The sequence below is a fragment of the Emydura macquarii genome, unplaced genomic scaffold (genome assembly GCF_026122565.2).
Source record: "Emydura macquarii macquarii isolate MOO-44397 ecotype Brisbane River unplaced genomic scaffold, CSIRO-AGI_Emac_v2 contig_3348, whole genome shotgun sequence".
Lineage (NCBI taxonomy): Eukaryota > Metazoa > Chordata > Testudines > Chelidae > Emydura > Emydura macquarii.
In genome coordinates, this window is record NW_027133485.1 from 848,510 (window position 1) to 864,453 (window position 15,944).

At 44.8% G+C, this 15,944-nt stretch overlaps 1 protein-coding gene across 1 annotated transcript in view; it reads left to right on the forward strand.

Annotated features, from left to right (window-relative positions):
- The first annotated feature begins 1,129 nt into the window (after window positions 1–1,129).
- The window catches only part of MTF1 (metal regulatory transcription factor 1), a 28,708-nt gene continuing 13,893 nt past the window's right edge, over window positions 1,130–15,944 (forward strand). The window contains exons 1-5 of the mRNA XM_067533918.1: window positions 1,130–1,200; window positions 2,343–2,810; window positions 13,716–13,954; window positions 14,410–14,541; window positions 15,116–15,189. Of these exons, the coding sequence (XP_067390019.1) occupies window positions 2,394–2,810; window positions 13,716–13,954; window positions 14,410–14,541; window positions 15,116–15,189 (862 nt within the window). The 5' untranslated portion in view covers window positions 1,130–1,200; window positions 2,343–2,393. The remainder of the gene's footprint in view (window positions 1,201–2,342; window positions 2,811–13,715; window positions 13,955–14,409; window positions 14,542–15,115; window positions 15,190–15,944) is intronic.

The following is a 15,944-nucleotide window of genomic DNA, read 5'->3' on the forward strand; positions in this document are numbered from 1 at the left end:
CTAAGATAACGTGAGCTGAAAGCTGAGCGGGGTAGTGGTACGAGGTGCCATGAAAGGTTGCCTAGGGCTCAGAGCTGGGAGCCAGCCATGTCTAATATCTAGAAAAATGGAAGAGAGAACATAAAACATGATGCCCATGTTTATGGCTGACATAAGTGATGGAGGGCCATGGATTTCCAGAGGATCCGCAGAGGTTGTGGAATAGACGAGACAGCAGAGGGTAGAGTGTCAGGACAAAGCTGGTGCCATGCAACAGGAGTTAAAGCACCGCCCCCAGCTGCATGGGTGTTTTACATTGCCCAGGCTGTTAGGCAACACCGAAGCTTCAAATACTGAGCTGCGTTAGTCATGCTCAGCCATGCAAGGTCAGCACTCTCTCAGCAGAACAGTCTGCATGCACAATGCTCAGAATTCATTAACACCCTTTCACCTTCCTCTGGAAGAGCTCAAGCTGTGTCACAAGCATGAAAGAACTGCCCCTCCCACCGCCCCCGAGAAGGTGGGCAAGTGTCACAGCCCATTTTTCCTCCTTGGCAGCAAGTTCTCTCAGCATCCTGCCCCACGTACAGGCGGGTGACTCACCACCTCCCGCCTGGTGCCACTGTGACGCCTGAGCAGTTACTGCCCCTGCTGCCTCCACGCCCCCTTCCTGGCAGGGGCCCTGTGCACAGTTCAAAGGCAGCAGTGGTAAATTCCCCTACACTGAACCCACCTCCCTGAGCAAGGGGAGGTGAGTCACCCTCAACGACCCGACTGACCGGGCCGGGACACACCCGGGCCCAGCGTGGCCACGCTGCCAGCAGGGGCCAGGGTAGATCTGGCCCAGCCCGGCCCGGCCTGCCCGGTCCTGGGGCTCTAGGGCGATGCCCAGCCAGCTGCCCCACCCCACAGCTCCCCCCTGCCCAACCTGCCACCCCACTGTGCCCTGGTGGCCCCGCCCCTTCCCCTGGCCACACCTCCTTATTCCATGAAGCCCCACCCTCTCCCTTGGCCCCTCCCCCGTCCCTGAGGTCCCGCCCCATAGCTTTAGCTCAGGCCCCTCCCCTTGCCGCCGCCACCTCCTCCTCCTCCTCGGGGGCGGGGCCGGAAGGGGCGGACTCCCGGCGTGCCCCGGGAGTGCCGGAAGCGGAAGTGGGTGCGCTGAGTAATCATGGTGCCGCTGGGGGATTGCCGACGCCGCCGTTCGTTGCCGGGAGCCTGGTGAGAGCGGGGCGCGCCCGGCCCGGGGCTGTGTCCGAGCGGGGGAGGCCCGCGACGGGGCGGGGTGGGCGGCCTGGGGCCGGCGCGGCCCCGGCAGGGCGAGTCGTGGGGCCCGCGGCGTTTCCGGGCAGCTGCGGCCCGGCTCGCGCTGTCAGCCCGCGGGGCTCCGCCGGGGCCGGGCTGCGGCTCGGCGCTGGGCAGCCCTGCCCGGGTCTGCAGCCCGGGTCTCGCGGCGGCGGAGTGCGGCGCCCGGCGCCCCCCGGCGGCCCTCCCGCCTCGGGCTCCGCGATGGCGGGCTGCGGACGAGCGCGAGCCGGTCCCGGCCAAGCGCTGCGCGCCGGGCTGCGCGGTGGGTGCTGAGCGCGGCTTGCGGCAAAGCTGGCGACGTCTCCTGGCCGGGGCTTGTCTCGAGCCCGGCCCTGCCGCTCACGGGCTCGCAGAGCTCGGCCGCGGCCCGTGGGGCAGCTCCAGGCCCGGAGCAGGCGAGGGGCCGGCGGGGGCCACGTACCCAGCAAGTGACGGCTTGGCCGGGGCTGCACGGGCCGTGTCTGCAGCCGGCGGGTCTGCAGACACCGGGGAGACGGGAACGGGGACGGACCCGATCCTGGTCCAGGGAAGTTCTGTAGGCAGCCCCTTGCCCCCAGCGCTTGGCATTGTGGACAGCTGCAGCCCTTTCTGTCGCAGCAGCACTTAGTCAGGGATGGGTCCTGTCGTGCTAGGGCCTGGGCACTGTCAGCCCAGCACAGAAAGACAGCCCTGTTCCAGAGATTCTTCTTCACTTCATCGTTTCAAGGCACCTAGTTAATCTCTGGCAACGTAATTTGCATTTGGCTTTTAGTAGTCTTAGATACAAGAGGCCTGGTCTCTATGGAGGGGTGTTCCTTCTAAAGCGAAAAGAGAACTGTAGGCCATTTTCAGGTCTCCTGTGATATATATTTTAACTATTTAGAAGTTTGGGGGCATTTTGAAAGTCTCCTGTATCAACTGAATAAAAGCTTTCTTGCATTATTTGCCTTGATATTCTATTTTCTGAAAATGAGACAGGAAATATAAACTTGTTGGAGTTGACATCCTTGTGGGCTTTAGATGAAGCCCTGGTCTAAATATTACCATCTTCTTACTCTCATGCTACTCTGTTACAGATGAGTTCTTACATTTTAATTTCATGATGCTGCACTGAATTCCATTAAACCATGGGGGAAAACAGTCCTGAAGGCAACATCATCTACTATGAAGTGGAAGAAGATGAATTGACCCAAGATGATAAAATGATGATGAGGTTTGTGGATAAAAATGGTCTGGTTTCTTCATCATCTGGGACTATTTATGATAGGACAACTGTTCTAATTGAACAAGACCATGGGACATTAGACGATGATGAGGATGAAGGACAATGTGGAGATCACTTGCCTTTTTTACCGGAGGGTCATGAAGAAGGATTTCATTTAATAGCAGATCATGAAGGAATGTCCCAGGGTTATGTGCAACATATTATTTCTGCAGATCAGATTCATTTGACTATAAATCCTGGTTCAACTCCCATGCCAAGAAATATCGAAGGAGCTACCCTCACTTTACAATCTGAGTGCCCAGAAACCAAGCTTAAAGAAGTAAGTGACCAACTATAATCATAGAACTTGGCCCATCTTGAGACCTGTTCCTCTGGTGATTTCTAAGCACTTTGCAGATATTAGTTGAGATTTTTTTTTTCAAAGTGGTAGTGAGAATTTAGCAGCACACAAAAGGAAAATATATGCCTAAATCCCCATAACTGTTTTGAAAATCGTCAACCATTAGGTTTAGCTTCACAGTAGCTCTGTGTGGTAAGTGCATAAGTTGCCCAGGATCACACAGTGATTCAGCAGCAAAGCCAAGAATATAACATATCAGTCCTGATTCACAGTCTCCTGGTCTCACTACTTAGACCACACACCTTATTATGTAACTGCTGCTGTGTGAAGAGAACACCAGCTGTTTCATGGCAGTCCAGTAACCATTAGGTATAATAATAAACAGTGTGGAAAATAAGGACCATGATAATAGTGGTCTTTCTTTCTAAATAGCTTGACTAGTTTTTCACAACTCTTAAAAATATTGCCAAAACTAAACATCTAAAATGGATATAAGCTTTGTTAGCCTGGGGTATACCAAGTTCAGTTTAGGAAAACTTCTGCATCCCGATTAAGGGCCAAATTCCAGCTCATTGTGATTTGAAATCTCTAAAGTATAAAACCATCATCACCCATATTGATTTGAAACAAAAGTTTAACATAACCTCAGTTATAGCATTATTACTGGGGTACTGTAATAAGCAGCAGCAAGTGAAGTTTTAGAAAGTCACAATTGTACTTGATTAAAATGACATTTTAAACCAGCTTGCTCATGTGAAATGGGGTGGTTCTGGCAATGGAACACGTGATTTGCATAGTGAATTTTTGTTGTGTTGAAGATGAAGTGGGTTTGGACAGACTTGCTTTTTTTTTTTTTCCCCTCCAGAACAAATGAATTGTGTGGGGTATCTTCAGTTGACTAGTATTAATATATTATTATTATATATAAAGTATTAATGGTCAGTATTTCAGACTTCAGGCTAGTTCTGTAGTCCTTGCTCATGGTGAATAAGGATTTACATGAGTTTCCATTACAGCCAATGGAACTATTTGTGTAACTGATTACTCTCCCTGAGTAAGGTTTGCAGAATTGGGCCTTTAGTTAGAATGTAGACTGGGTTTGAAAGCCCTGAATAATTTAGTTTAGCAGGGGACTTTGATTAGGGTTCACATGGCAAAGTGGTGAAAGTGGGTCAGTAGCAGCAGTTGCTCTCAGATAGGAGATGGAATTTCGGGACCAAAAGGTTTCGCTCAGCAAGTCTGTTAGCCTAGGACTCAAACAGGATAATATTTCTTTTCACAGTTTTCATTAGTGGCTGCTGCACCCTGCCCTCACCACTGCTGTAGTGCTAAATTCCATTTTCATTTCATGCTTCAGTTTTCTTTTGTCCTTTATAGGACACTTAACTTGCCACTTCCAGTGTCTGAGAATAGTGTTGTGTTAGCTAAATCAGTGTGGATCCCTCTCCAAATGTGTTTAATTGGACCTGAAATATATAGGATTGTCCTCTATAGTGTTTAGAAGGCTTGGAAGATATTTTGTAATTGTCTGTTCTGCTTGGTTATACACTGAAAATTCAGGCAATGACCGCTTCACTCTTCCTGGAGGAGTTAAGATGACTAGAGAACTGGTAAGATGGGCACAGTAAAAGTGAGCCCTGGGGAAATGTGGTCTTATGTCTGCTTAATTCAAATGCTTGACAACTAGTTGGGAGGACAGATCTTTAAAGACTAAACACCCCCACACCTTCAGTTAAAGTCTGAAAAAGCTATCACACTAGTTCTCTGGCCCTGGAAACAGGGAAGATGACTTGAATGCTGCTTATATTTAAGATAAAAGTAAAACAGAAACACTTCATGAACAGTCAGGTCAACCTTATACATCAGAAAGTCTTAAAACGGGCTTAGCCCCAATTTCTTTAGTTTGGAGGTCACCTTTAACTCTTTTGTCACACCATCTCATTCTGCCTTTAGTACTTCTTTCCCCATGAGAATAGCTAGTACCTACCTCATCTCCCATCTTAGTTTCATAAGCCTCATATGAATTGGTAATAGTTCACCCTGAACTCAATTTATCTTGTAATTTGTACCCCCTGGGTTTTGAATTCCTCAAAAGTGTGAACAATTTAGTTAGTTGGGCAATGTTCTATCCCATATGTCACCAAGTTTTCTTCACAAATAAAGATAAACTTAACTTTCTTTTAGCCCCTACTCATATGATGCTTAATCTAGACTCCTTCTGGTTACCCTCCAAGATTGTGCTGTCCTTCCTTTGCAAAGAGGATACACAACATAGCTATAGCCATTGCTTTCTATAGAAGTAATATTACTTTGAGTTTGTATTTTGCCATCTGGGGCTGTGTCCTAGAGCCATGTTTCATTTGTATTGCATCCATAGAGTGTGGTGATGGCATCAAGCCTTTTTCTGGTAAGCTCAATCTTTTCCTGGTCAATACTCTACACCAGGGGTTCTCAAACTTTTTTTTGCTGGGACCCCCTTTGAAAATATTTCAGGTGTGATGTTCCCTCCCAAAAAAGCGACGACCTTCCTATGGCATGCCACCCACCCCCTCATGCCATGCCATCCTTACTTCTGCACTGCTGCTGGGGGTGGTGCTGCCTTCAGAGCACCCGGTCAGCAGCTGCTGTTCTCTGGCCACCCAGCTCTGAAGAGCTATGGCTGTCAACCAGGCTCAGGGCTGACAGATGACATGTGTGGGGGCTGACAGCTCGTGACCCCCCCATAATAACCGAGGGGTCCCAGCCACCCAGTTTGAGAAGCCCTGCCTCTACATGACAGCTTCATTTTAGATGTTTGGTCTCCTTTGCACAGCCCTTTCATCTAAATGAACAAACGCTTGCCCACTGTACTGAAAGATGTGTATTACTTTGAATATGGGTGTACATTTCCTCATCTCACTACTGATACATGCAGCTATGGACCAAGCCATTGTTAATACCTGATAATGCTCATGATGTACAAAAATGATCTTGAGTAGCCTACAATTATGCAAAACACTCATGTATTGCAGTAGTTGATGTAAAGATGATTCTTCTGCACGTGGAGCTTTTTGATGCAGCAGTTTGCACCCTAACTTCAGGACAAACTGCATTACCAGGGATCCAATTTACTTTAGTGCTGATGTGTATTAGTAATGAGTGGTACTGAAGCTGGTAGTCCTGGTAGATAAGATAATGTACTTCTTTTCAGCTAATAAAATTCACTTTCCTACCCTGTGTCTGTTTTTAATCCACTAGTCTACTTTACATGCAGTACCTTTCTCATGCTTTGCTTCAGCCTATAACACTCCAACTATACGATCAACTTTTTTAATTGCCTAGCAGAAGTGTGACTTTTTTTTCGGTTCTCTACAATGATCCCTTACAGCAGCTGTTTTGCTGTTTTACTACACTGCATGGTGTAGTATTTTTTTAACTAATACAAAATTGTTGTTGCCTTCTCTGTGCAGTGATTCTCTTCTCCGATGGAGGCTAGATTTCCAGTTCTCTATCTTGTCATGGAGGAGCATTTTAAAAATGCTAAAACTTCACAAATTTCTCTCTTTACTTCCTTGAAAGCTGATGCATGACTGTTATCTAGGCCTAGGATATTTTTTGTCTCAAACATGTACAGTGTTTTTTCATCTTTCTCTCTCTGTCCTGTCCTGTACTAGACGAAGGAATAAGATGCAAACCCCCCTTTTCTGGCTGGTTCCCCTTTCCATTCGGTTAGCCACTGACATTCCTTTGCTGATGCTTGTACCCATTTACCCTGTGGACAATTATTAGCTGCTGGGTAGAATGCTTTTATACTGAGTGCAGGTTTCACGTAAATGAAAGATAGGTTTGGCAAGGATTTGGGTCAGGTTGTGGATTTGTTGCTGGGATGCCCACTCATAAGAGGCCATACAGTGCATGTTTCTGCTTGTCCCTCTGCAGAAATGGAGTGAGTGGTTCCTGCAAGCTCCTTGAATAGATAGTACCCAGTTAAATAAGCAAAAGTGGTCTCTTAGCACAAATCTGTTCAAGGAAATCCTGTGCTGCAATTCTCAGATGGTCTGTGGACATGGTGCTGGCGTCTCCTTGCTTTCAGCTTCACTAAGGACAGCTAACATTCATGGAGTTGTAGGGCCGGCAGGAATCTTAAAAGGTCATTTTGTCCATTTCTTGTGCTGAGGCAGGACCAAATGTGCCTTAGACCTTCACTGACATGGATTTGTGTAAACTGTTCTATACCTGTCATTGGAGGCTTTTAAGAATGGTGGAATATTTCCCTGTTCCTTTCCTATAAGCAGTTGTTGCTGCAGGCAACGGTGTATCTTTATAAAGCACTTTAGACTGGAGGGTAGTGAGGGTTGGCAGAATTCTCTGCTGCTAGGGAGAAGTAGTTGAAAAGGGGAGAGGTTTTAATGTCTGTGGCACTGAGTGTTAAAGGATGTATGTCTCCTCCAACCCCTTAGTGGCTGCTGTGGGACACACCAAAGAGCTGTCCATAGCCCTCCTGTTGTAAATGCCACGGTTGCTTTTCTTACTGTGGCAATGCATATTTTTGCTTTTGATTCTTTCACTTCTGTCTATGCAGTCTCCCTCTGTCCTGTCACAATCCAGCCGCCCCTGCTGCTTTTTGCAGTTAAATATTTTCCGCATTTTTCAAAGTTCTTCAGTGTGTGGTGCTTTTCCTAACCTTCCCTTTCCCTAGAGTTACTGTGCTACCAGCACTTGGTAACTGCCTTTCCTTCTTTGGATTTAACAAGTGTGATTCACACTTTGGTACCACTTGTATAGTTTATCATGGCGGTCATGGCTCATTGAGTTTGAAAAACAGGAGTTCATAGGGCTAGGAGGGATCTTGAGAAGTCAAGCCCTGTCCTTTGTGCTTAGGCATGACGAAGTACATCTAGACTGTCCCTGACAGGTGTTTCTCCAACCTGTTTTTAAAAACTTCCAGTGGTGAGGATTCCATAACCTCCATTGGAAGCTATTTCAGAGCTTACCTACCTTTATAGGTAGAAAACTTTTCTTAATATCTAACTTAAATCTCCCTTGCTGCAGATTAATCCCATTACTACTTGTCCTGCCTTCAGTGGGCCTAAAGAACAATTGATCACTGTCCTCTTTATAAAAAGCCTTAACATATTTGAAGACTTATCAGGTCCCCCCTCATTTGTCTTTTCTCAAGAATAAATCTGCCCAATTTTTTAACCTTTCCTCGCAGGTCAGGTTTTCTAAACCTTTTTTCATTTTTTTTGTTCTCCTCTGGGCTCTCTCCCATTTGTCCACATTCTTTCCAAAAGAATTGGACACAGTACTCCAACTGAAGCCTCACCAGTGCCAACTAAAGTGGGACAATGACTTCCCATGTCTTACATATGTCACTGCTGTTAATACACCCTAGAATATTAGTCTCTTTCATAGCTGCATTACACTATTGATTCTCATTCCATTTGTGATCCCCTATAACCTTCAGATCCTCTTCAGCAATACTATCTAGCCAGTTTTTCCCCATTTTGTAGTTGTGTGTTTGATTTTTCCTTCCTGAGTTCTTTGCCGTGTCTTTATTGAATTTCATCTTGTTGAGTTCGGACCAATTCTCCAATATGTCAAGATCAGTTTGAATTCTAATCCTGTCCTTCAAAGTGCTTGCACCCGTCTTCCAGTGTGGGGTCATCTTCAGATTTGATAAATATACTCTCCACTCTGTTGAATGGTCCTGGACCCAGGACTGATCCTTTCAGGGTCCAGTTGGATACACCTTCACAATCTAACAGTGAACCACTGATAAGTACTCTCTGAGTACAGTCTTTCAACCAGTTGTGCACTCATTTTATGGTAATTTCATGTAGACCACATTTTCCTAGTTTGCTTATGAGAACGTCATGTGGGACTGTCCAAAGCCTTACTAATCCTCCCCTTACCCGTAGCTTGTTACTCTATTGCCCTAATGCTAACTGGGGTTAGAACAGCCTTTCCCTGTGTAGCTTGCTTCCATGGTATATTTGCCCAACATTGAAATACATTTCAGAGTTCCAGATGCTGTGCAGGCTAGCCCCATGCCAGATTTTAATTGTGACTTTTATGCACAGAACTTTGTTTTTCCTAATGACTTCCTTTTAGCTGGGGGCTTATTGATCGGGCTTCCCTAGCTCCCTCTCTGGACTATAGGAGCACCGCAGAATCCCTGTCACTTGTGTTTGCAAGCTGGCAGTAGTGAGCTTCTAGAGAATTAGAAATGACCATGGTTATAATAGCACAAAAAGAAAGTGTGTGCTTTAGGCACAGTTGTAAATTAACTCCTGTTTTTAGACTGGTCTTTCCCCTGATTGATCCATCATGGAGATGACTCTGTGTGGGAATTGAATAGAATGTGAGGAAAACTTACCTTCATTTCACCAAGTAGTGTAGACTATTGCAGTCACTTATACCAAGGAGACAGGATTCAGGCCCACCTTGGTCAGAGTGGGAAACAAAAATTTCACTTAGTTTCCTACTTAAGTGATTACTCGTCCCCCTGCAGCTAGCCACTGTACTATCACACATTTCTACTTGTTGGTGTGCTGAAGATTTTGTGTAATCTGCTTTAGATTACCTACTGTAATGACTGAGTCTATCACCTCATCAGTGGAAGCTGAAATTAAATGCATAATTCTTTCCTTCCTTCATAGTGTGAAATAGTACAGTTGTATCCGCAAGAGACTCGGGATCGAAGGAGAATTGTGACCTATATAATTTGTGTATATAAATAAAAACAGGAGAAAAGGAATTAAATGCCAAACAACAAAACGTGCCTAATCCCCACAGAATTATTATAACACAGAGGGGTTTATTGCAAACTGCGACCCACTTTACTGCCATCAAGCCGTTGGCACATTGCTTGCTATAAACAGCCTTAAAAAAGGCCATAGGCTTCTGTCTTCACCTACACGTGTCAGTAGTGCTAGCCTCACCCCTGTAGCTTGTATTCATAAAAATGGTAGGTCACCAATACCTGGCAGGGGAGAGACCTCAGCTGGCCTTTTGCTTTTGCATCTGCCAGTACAAGGATTATCAAGTGCTGTGCACTACACAAAAGGAAAAACATTCCCTGTCCCCCAAAAACGTACAGTCTAGAAGGTGGGACACCCTGGGAAATCTACAGATGGGGATGTAATTTAACAGGTAGGATGTGTTTTGTGGGTTTTTTTTTTAAATTTTGCCCTTCAAATCCTCCTCCTCCTTCCTAGTGAAAGGGACTCACTGCTGAGCCGGCCCCGTGTAATACTAACAGGGCCGAAACGTGTGCTTTGTACACAAGCTCATGTTGGGAGTGGCGTGAGATTGCGCTGCCCCAGTGGAGGCTTTGAGTTGGCTGGTGCTCATAGTTCGATAAGCCCCGTATCCCTAGTGAAAGTTGGCTTAGCTGCCATTGCCCAAGCTTCTCACTTTCCAGAGGTGACCTTTCAAACAGGCAGGTCTTAAGCTTGTACCTGAGTGCCCTTAAAGGAAACCAAAGGTCAGAGTGGCCGAGTTTACGAGGCTCATGGCTGCACGTCCCTGGTTGCTGAATTATCCAGCTGGCAGAGCCCTCCGAAAGGAAGAAGCCAAGAACATTTTCAAAAGTGGCCACGAGTTTTGAGGGGTGGCTGTTTCAGTTTTTGGGTGCCCAACTTGAGACACCCAGGACATTTTAGAGGTGCTGAACGTCTACAGCTCCCAGTGACCTTCATAGGCATCCTGGACACTCAGTGTCTCTGAACATCAGTCCCAGTGTGTCTCATGCTGGACAATCAAAACCTGATGCTTGCAATATCAGAGCCACTTTTGAATATTGTAGCCTTAGTGGCTAGAGCCGTGTCTTTTCTTTAACAATATTAGTAAATATTATGTAGAAATCTCACGCCAGTCCCAGCCTGCTTTCTGTACATCCACGCTGCTCTAGCATTTCTTTGGCAAGGTACGGGTCTTGTTCAAAGAAGGGTGTGGGGAAGATATGTTTAGTTCTCAAATTGCCAAAGAAATAGAATGTTTAAAAGCTTTAGTGGAGAAATGTCCTAATGTTTTGGAATATAATGCTGGGGTCCATGGGAAAATCCAACTGGGATTCTCCCATTGCATGCAATAATAAGATCCTCCGTGACTTCAATGGGAGCTGAGTTAGACCAGTGCTGGATATTTTGAAAAATTGCACCCCAAACTTACTTACATTCTTTTCCAGAAAATCAACACCCTGCATGAGTTGCAGGCCCCTCTAACAAGTTCTTTCCTAGTCAGATTACAACCTTTGACTAGGGGGCACCATTTACAGAATCTTTTTCTTAAGCAGAGACTGATTTTAATTTTGTCCCTCTGATTGTTCCTAATGTGTATGAGACATTCTGAAAGGTCTGGTGGGGGCAGGAGGGGGGTAATATGCACACATTCTGCGTATGGGTCTGCTTCAAGTCTACTTCCTTTTCTGATGATAAAGGTTTTAAACCCGTCCAAGTGATGTTTTGAAAAGGGCAGAGGGAGGTGCCATAAACATTATTGCATGTCTGAGAATGTCAAGCTCATCTCCAAATACACAAGCTAGCAACCCCTAGCTACGGTACTGAAGGCTCACTGCTCATTCAATTTATACCAAATACAATGCAAAGTAGCAGCCAGTTGCTTCCATTCCTGGCAGGACTGCAAAGGGCTTTCAGTAGGTTCTTGACCAGTTGTCCTATGGGTGTGACATTCTTGGTGCTGATATTGTGCTGTTTATCACATTCACCTAATTTCCAGAGTTTATCACCTTGCATCACTTTAAACAGCACCAACATACGTTTGCAGCCTAACATACCCAGAAATCCATCCCTACTCCCTTCTCCTCCCTTCTTAGCTGCCAGTGACAGTGAAGAATACTGACTCTGAAATATTCTTGCATCTATCTACTCTATTAAAGAAAAGGGGTACAGAGGAATGCTGGAATCACTGAGAAGATTAAAGTTTGTTTGTTTCTCTTGTCTTTCCCAGAATTTTAGGGAAAGAAAGCAGCTTGTGTGGTGTCAGGCCCTGTCTGCTCCAAGAGGAAAGGCTTGCAAAAGTTTGTTAGGAGACCATGAGTTTGAAATGCACGTACAGCCCCTGTGTCCATCCACAAAAGCCATCCTAAGTGTTTCACATGTGCTGGTTGTGACACCTGGAATCCACATGAATCCAGCTGCACTGGTGAAATCTATTGGTTTCTTCCCGATATGGACAGGAAGCTATAAGTGTTGTGGCTATACTGGTTCAGCCAGTCTGCCCAATTTCACCACACAGTTCAGTAGCTTGTATTTGGTGATTATCCCAAAGCCTCTTTGCAGAGCAGCAGTGCTGGTTGCTTTAGAAAAAGTAGCACTTTGGGAGACATAAGAAGGTTGCTGACTTGTGTCTTTTCCTAGTTCTCTTCCTATATCCAGTGATTAAACTAATCACTCGTGATCAAGCAGCAAGTGCTTCCTTCTGTATTGTGACTTTGCTCTAAATGTTTCTAAACCTCTGTTGGAATTCTGTATTTCCACTTGCCAGCCACCTGCTCAGTGCACTGGGGCTCTGAATCATTTTGTGACTGGTAAAGGTTCTCAACCATTTCAGTCAAATTAAAGCTGTCAATCCAATCATTACCATTGGAGAGAAATCCAGTCTAGCATAGCAAATTGATGATTTACTCTACTTGGAGAGAGAGTCAGATTCAGTTAAACATTCTGACTTCCATAGAAGGTAGCCTCTAATGCACATTTTCCCTGTTTGGTGCAAAAGCTGGGCAGAATTTCTATCTAATCTAGTCCAGCATAAGTCAGGTGATCCAAACAGCTGGTTGGAAGTTCTGGGTTACTTGCCTGTCACCTTAAAGGTCCATATTTATAATCTCATTTCAATTAAAAAAGCAATCTGTGTTGCAAGAATTAAAATCTTTTGTATTGGTATGAGCTTCTCTCCAGTTGGATCTCTGCAAACTTTTTTTTGTTGATCTGATATTCCCAGTTAGTGTGGTGTCTTTGGGCAGTATCATCACATTATATAGATGCAAAGAAAATGCCCCAATTTTACTGTGTTGCTATTATAAATTATATTGATATGTAAGAAAATACAGACTAGATGGAGCAAAGCAATCTATAATCCACTAATAACTTGTCAGAGGTCCACTCACTATCCAGGTATTGGAGCGCACAGTGTGACGTTTATCCATCTAGGACCTGGTCTTGTACGCCTTATTGGGAAATGCTGGTGTGCATTTAGGGTTTGTATGGACGGCAGGGTTGCTCTTTGTGGGCTTGCTAATGTGCATTTGAAACTGGAGACTTGTTCAGCTGTCTATTAACCAAGACGTTGTTAAAAACGAGAGACAGAGCATAGCATAATGAAGACTGCTGTAGAAAGAGACCGCATAGTCCTATGAAATGCTGAGCAACTACACTTCACACTGTGGAGATTCATGGAAGTGAAGGGTATTCAGCACTTTGGTGGATCAGGTTAGAAAAGCATGTATCTGTCTACCTCTTCCCCGAAGTATATCAGCACAGTAGATGTCAGTTGCTAAAGGCTAAGTTTATTTTAATTTGGAATGCATATGGGGATTTAGACCTTTGCTTTCATCTATTATCCCACTAGACTCATGTTCCTATACAAATTAAACTCTGTAAACTTCTGCTTCTGTAGATTTGCTTGAGTTTTTTTCCCATACCACTATAGGAGGGCAGAGTAATTTTGGTACTTTACCTGTTAATTAAAAACCATGCACTGGTATCAATCTGGGCTCAGAACTGCTCATTGTATTTAATTAGAACAAAAGCCTACTTATACACACCAGGCAACAACCCTATCTGAGCCGCTGCCCTGGATTAGATCCCAGAAGTGCTAGAAACATGTGTCAACTGAATTGTACATTTTGTAGATTTAAAATATTCAGCATTGTTCTCATAGGTTAAGAGATACCAGTGCACCTTTGAGGGCTGCCCTCGCACCTATAGCACTGCTGGGAATCTGCGCACTCATCAGAAGACACATCGTGGGGAATACACATTTGTCTGCAATCAAGAAGGTTGTGGCAAGGCCTTCCTTACCTCCTATAGTCTCAAAATCCATGTCCGAGTGCACACTAAGGAAAAGCCCTTTGAGTGTGATGTGCAGGGCTGCGAAAAGGCATTCAATACACTGTACAGGTAAGAGCCATTCCATGCAACTCTTTTGTCTTGCATGGGAGATTGTTCCCACTGTTTTCCACATCAAATTCAGTTCTTGTTTGAGCACCCTGGCTGCAGTTATTGGGAGTGGATCCTTCTCCCAGCCCCAGCCGCACTCCTGCTATATAATCAGCCCAAAGTCCCCCAATACCAAGAGCTGGGAGAGCAGCATTTGTGACACTGCCATTAACAATTTGTGATGCGGTAGAAGTAGTTGTGTGGATCCCATTGTGCTGGGCACTGTGCAAACATCCGGAGCTTTCAGTCATTATTGATTTGCGTACTTCCATCCTTTACAAACACAGATATCGATTAATGTAATGAACAGAAGCATTTGTTACGCTTTTGAACCTGTTTATATGGCACATTAGCTTCAGGTAGGGCCCTTGCTGTGCTGCAGGTGGTGAGAGGGATTTCTTTGGAATGGTTTGCAGGTTGAAAGCACATCAGAGGCTTCACACAGGAAAAACATTTAACTGTGAATCGGAAGGCTGCAGTAAATACTTCACAACGCTTAGCGATCTGAGAAAGCACATTCGAACACACACAGGAGAAAAGCCATTTAGGTAAGTCACTAGAGGGCAATTTTCCTCTTCTGTGGGGAGAAGGGCACAGGAGTTTGATAAGTGACACTCTGTGCGAAGCAGTGGAGTCGCTACAAAGAAGAGGCTCGTTGTAAGAATCTAGAGACAAACTGCATGAAATATTTTCACGCTTGGTCCAGTAAGGGAGGCTAGATACTTGAGCGTGTCTGTACTGCCACCTTTTTAGTTCTCTAGAAAAGGACCGTGTTGCAGTTAGTTGCACCAAATTACTCTGTCGCCCAGTAGGCCAGGCTGGCCAAACTGTGCTATGATGAACACATCTGCAAAATCCGTTGTTGCTCCCCTGCTATGATGGAAAGTTTAATCTATAAAAAACGGTGATTGCAATCAATGGCTTTGTTCACTCTTTTATCTTGTGCTGTCATGTTGTAATCGGTGCAGCATGTGTAGCCAGATACCTCCCAATAGTTGCTATTAACGGATATAAAATCAGGAGTATCCTGCAGGTCAGTCAAGCACACAGCGGGAAGCATTATACCTGATCTATATCCAAGAAGTCTGAGGCTAACTTTTCTCTGTTTGGTGCTTCACTCAGGTGTGATCATGACGGCTGCGGAAAGGCTTTTGCTGCAAGCCACCACCTTAAAACACATGTTCGGACACATACTGGTAAGTTTGGAAGGATCTCCTCTCTAACTGTGTGAGCCTCTTTCATTTATACAAACTTCCATAAGCCTAATAATGCAAGTTTTACCTGTAACCTATAGAGCAGCATAGCAAGGGCATTTAATGACATGACCTGCCTGTCCGGTCTGAGTTGTTTGTTTGTTTTTATTTATTCAGATGTCAGGAATAATTAAAAAGGATGCCAGTACAAGGCACCCTGATATTTTATCTTTCAACATCATAATACATCCAGCAGCATTTATTAAAAACAAACATTCGGATGGGAATAAATTAATTTAACTCAGCCAGCCAGTGAATCAGCTATAAAATTTCCTAGTTCCTAGCTTCTCCTAGAACAAATTCTCAACCTTCTTCAAAAAAGCAAATAAACCTGTAATGTCCCAAAGATGGTGGGCAGTTAATCATTCAGTTGATTTTTTAATTAGGAAACGAGAAAGGCAGCTGTCTCCGGGTAGTGAACAATAGAGAAATATCCCTCCAATTTAAATTTAGCTGCTATTGAATTTCACCAGCTCACCTCACAAATGCAGCAATAATGATATGATATGTAAATCTAAAATCTTACATTCTTTCACCAACTCAGTGACAAAATTGGAAGTTTCTATTTCCAAGGCTGTTACCTTGCATCCAGGAAGTGACATTAAGGCTATTTAGGAGGCTGTTCAGACATGTTCCCACAGGCCCTGCATTCATTGTTTACTCTTTTCAGCATAGCATTAAACACAAGGTTCTTTAGA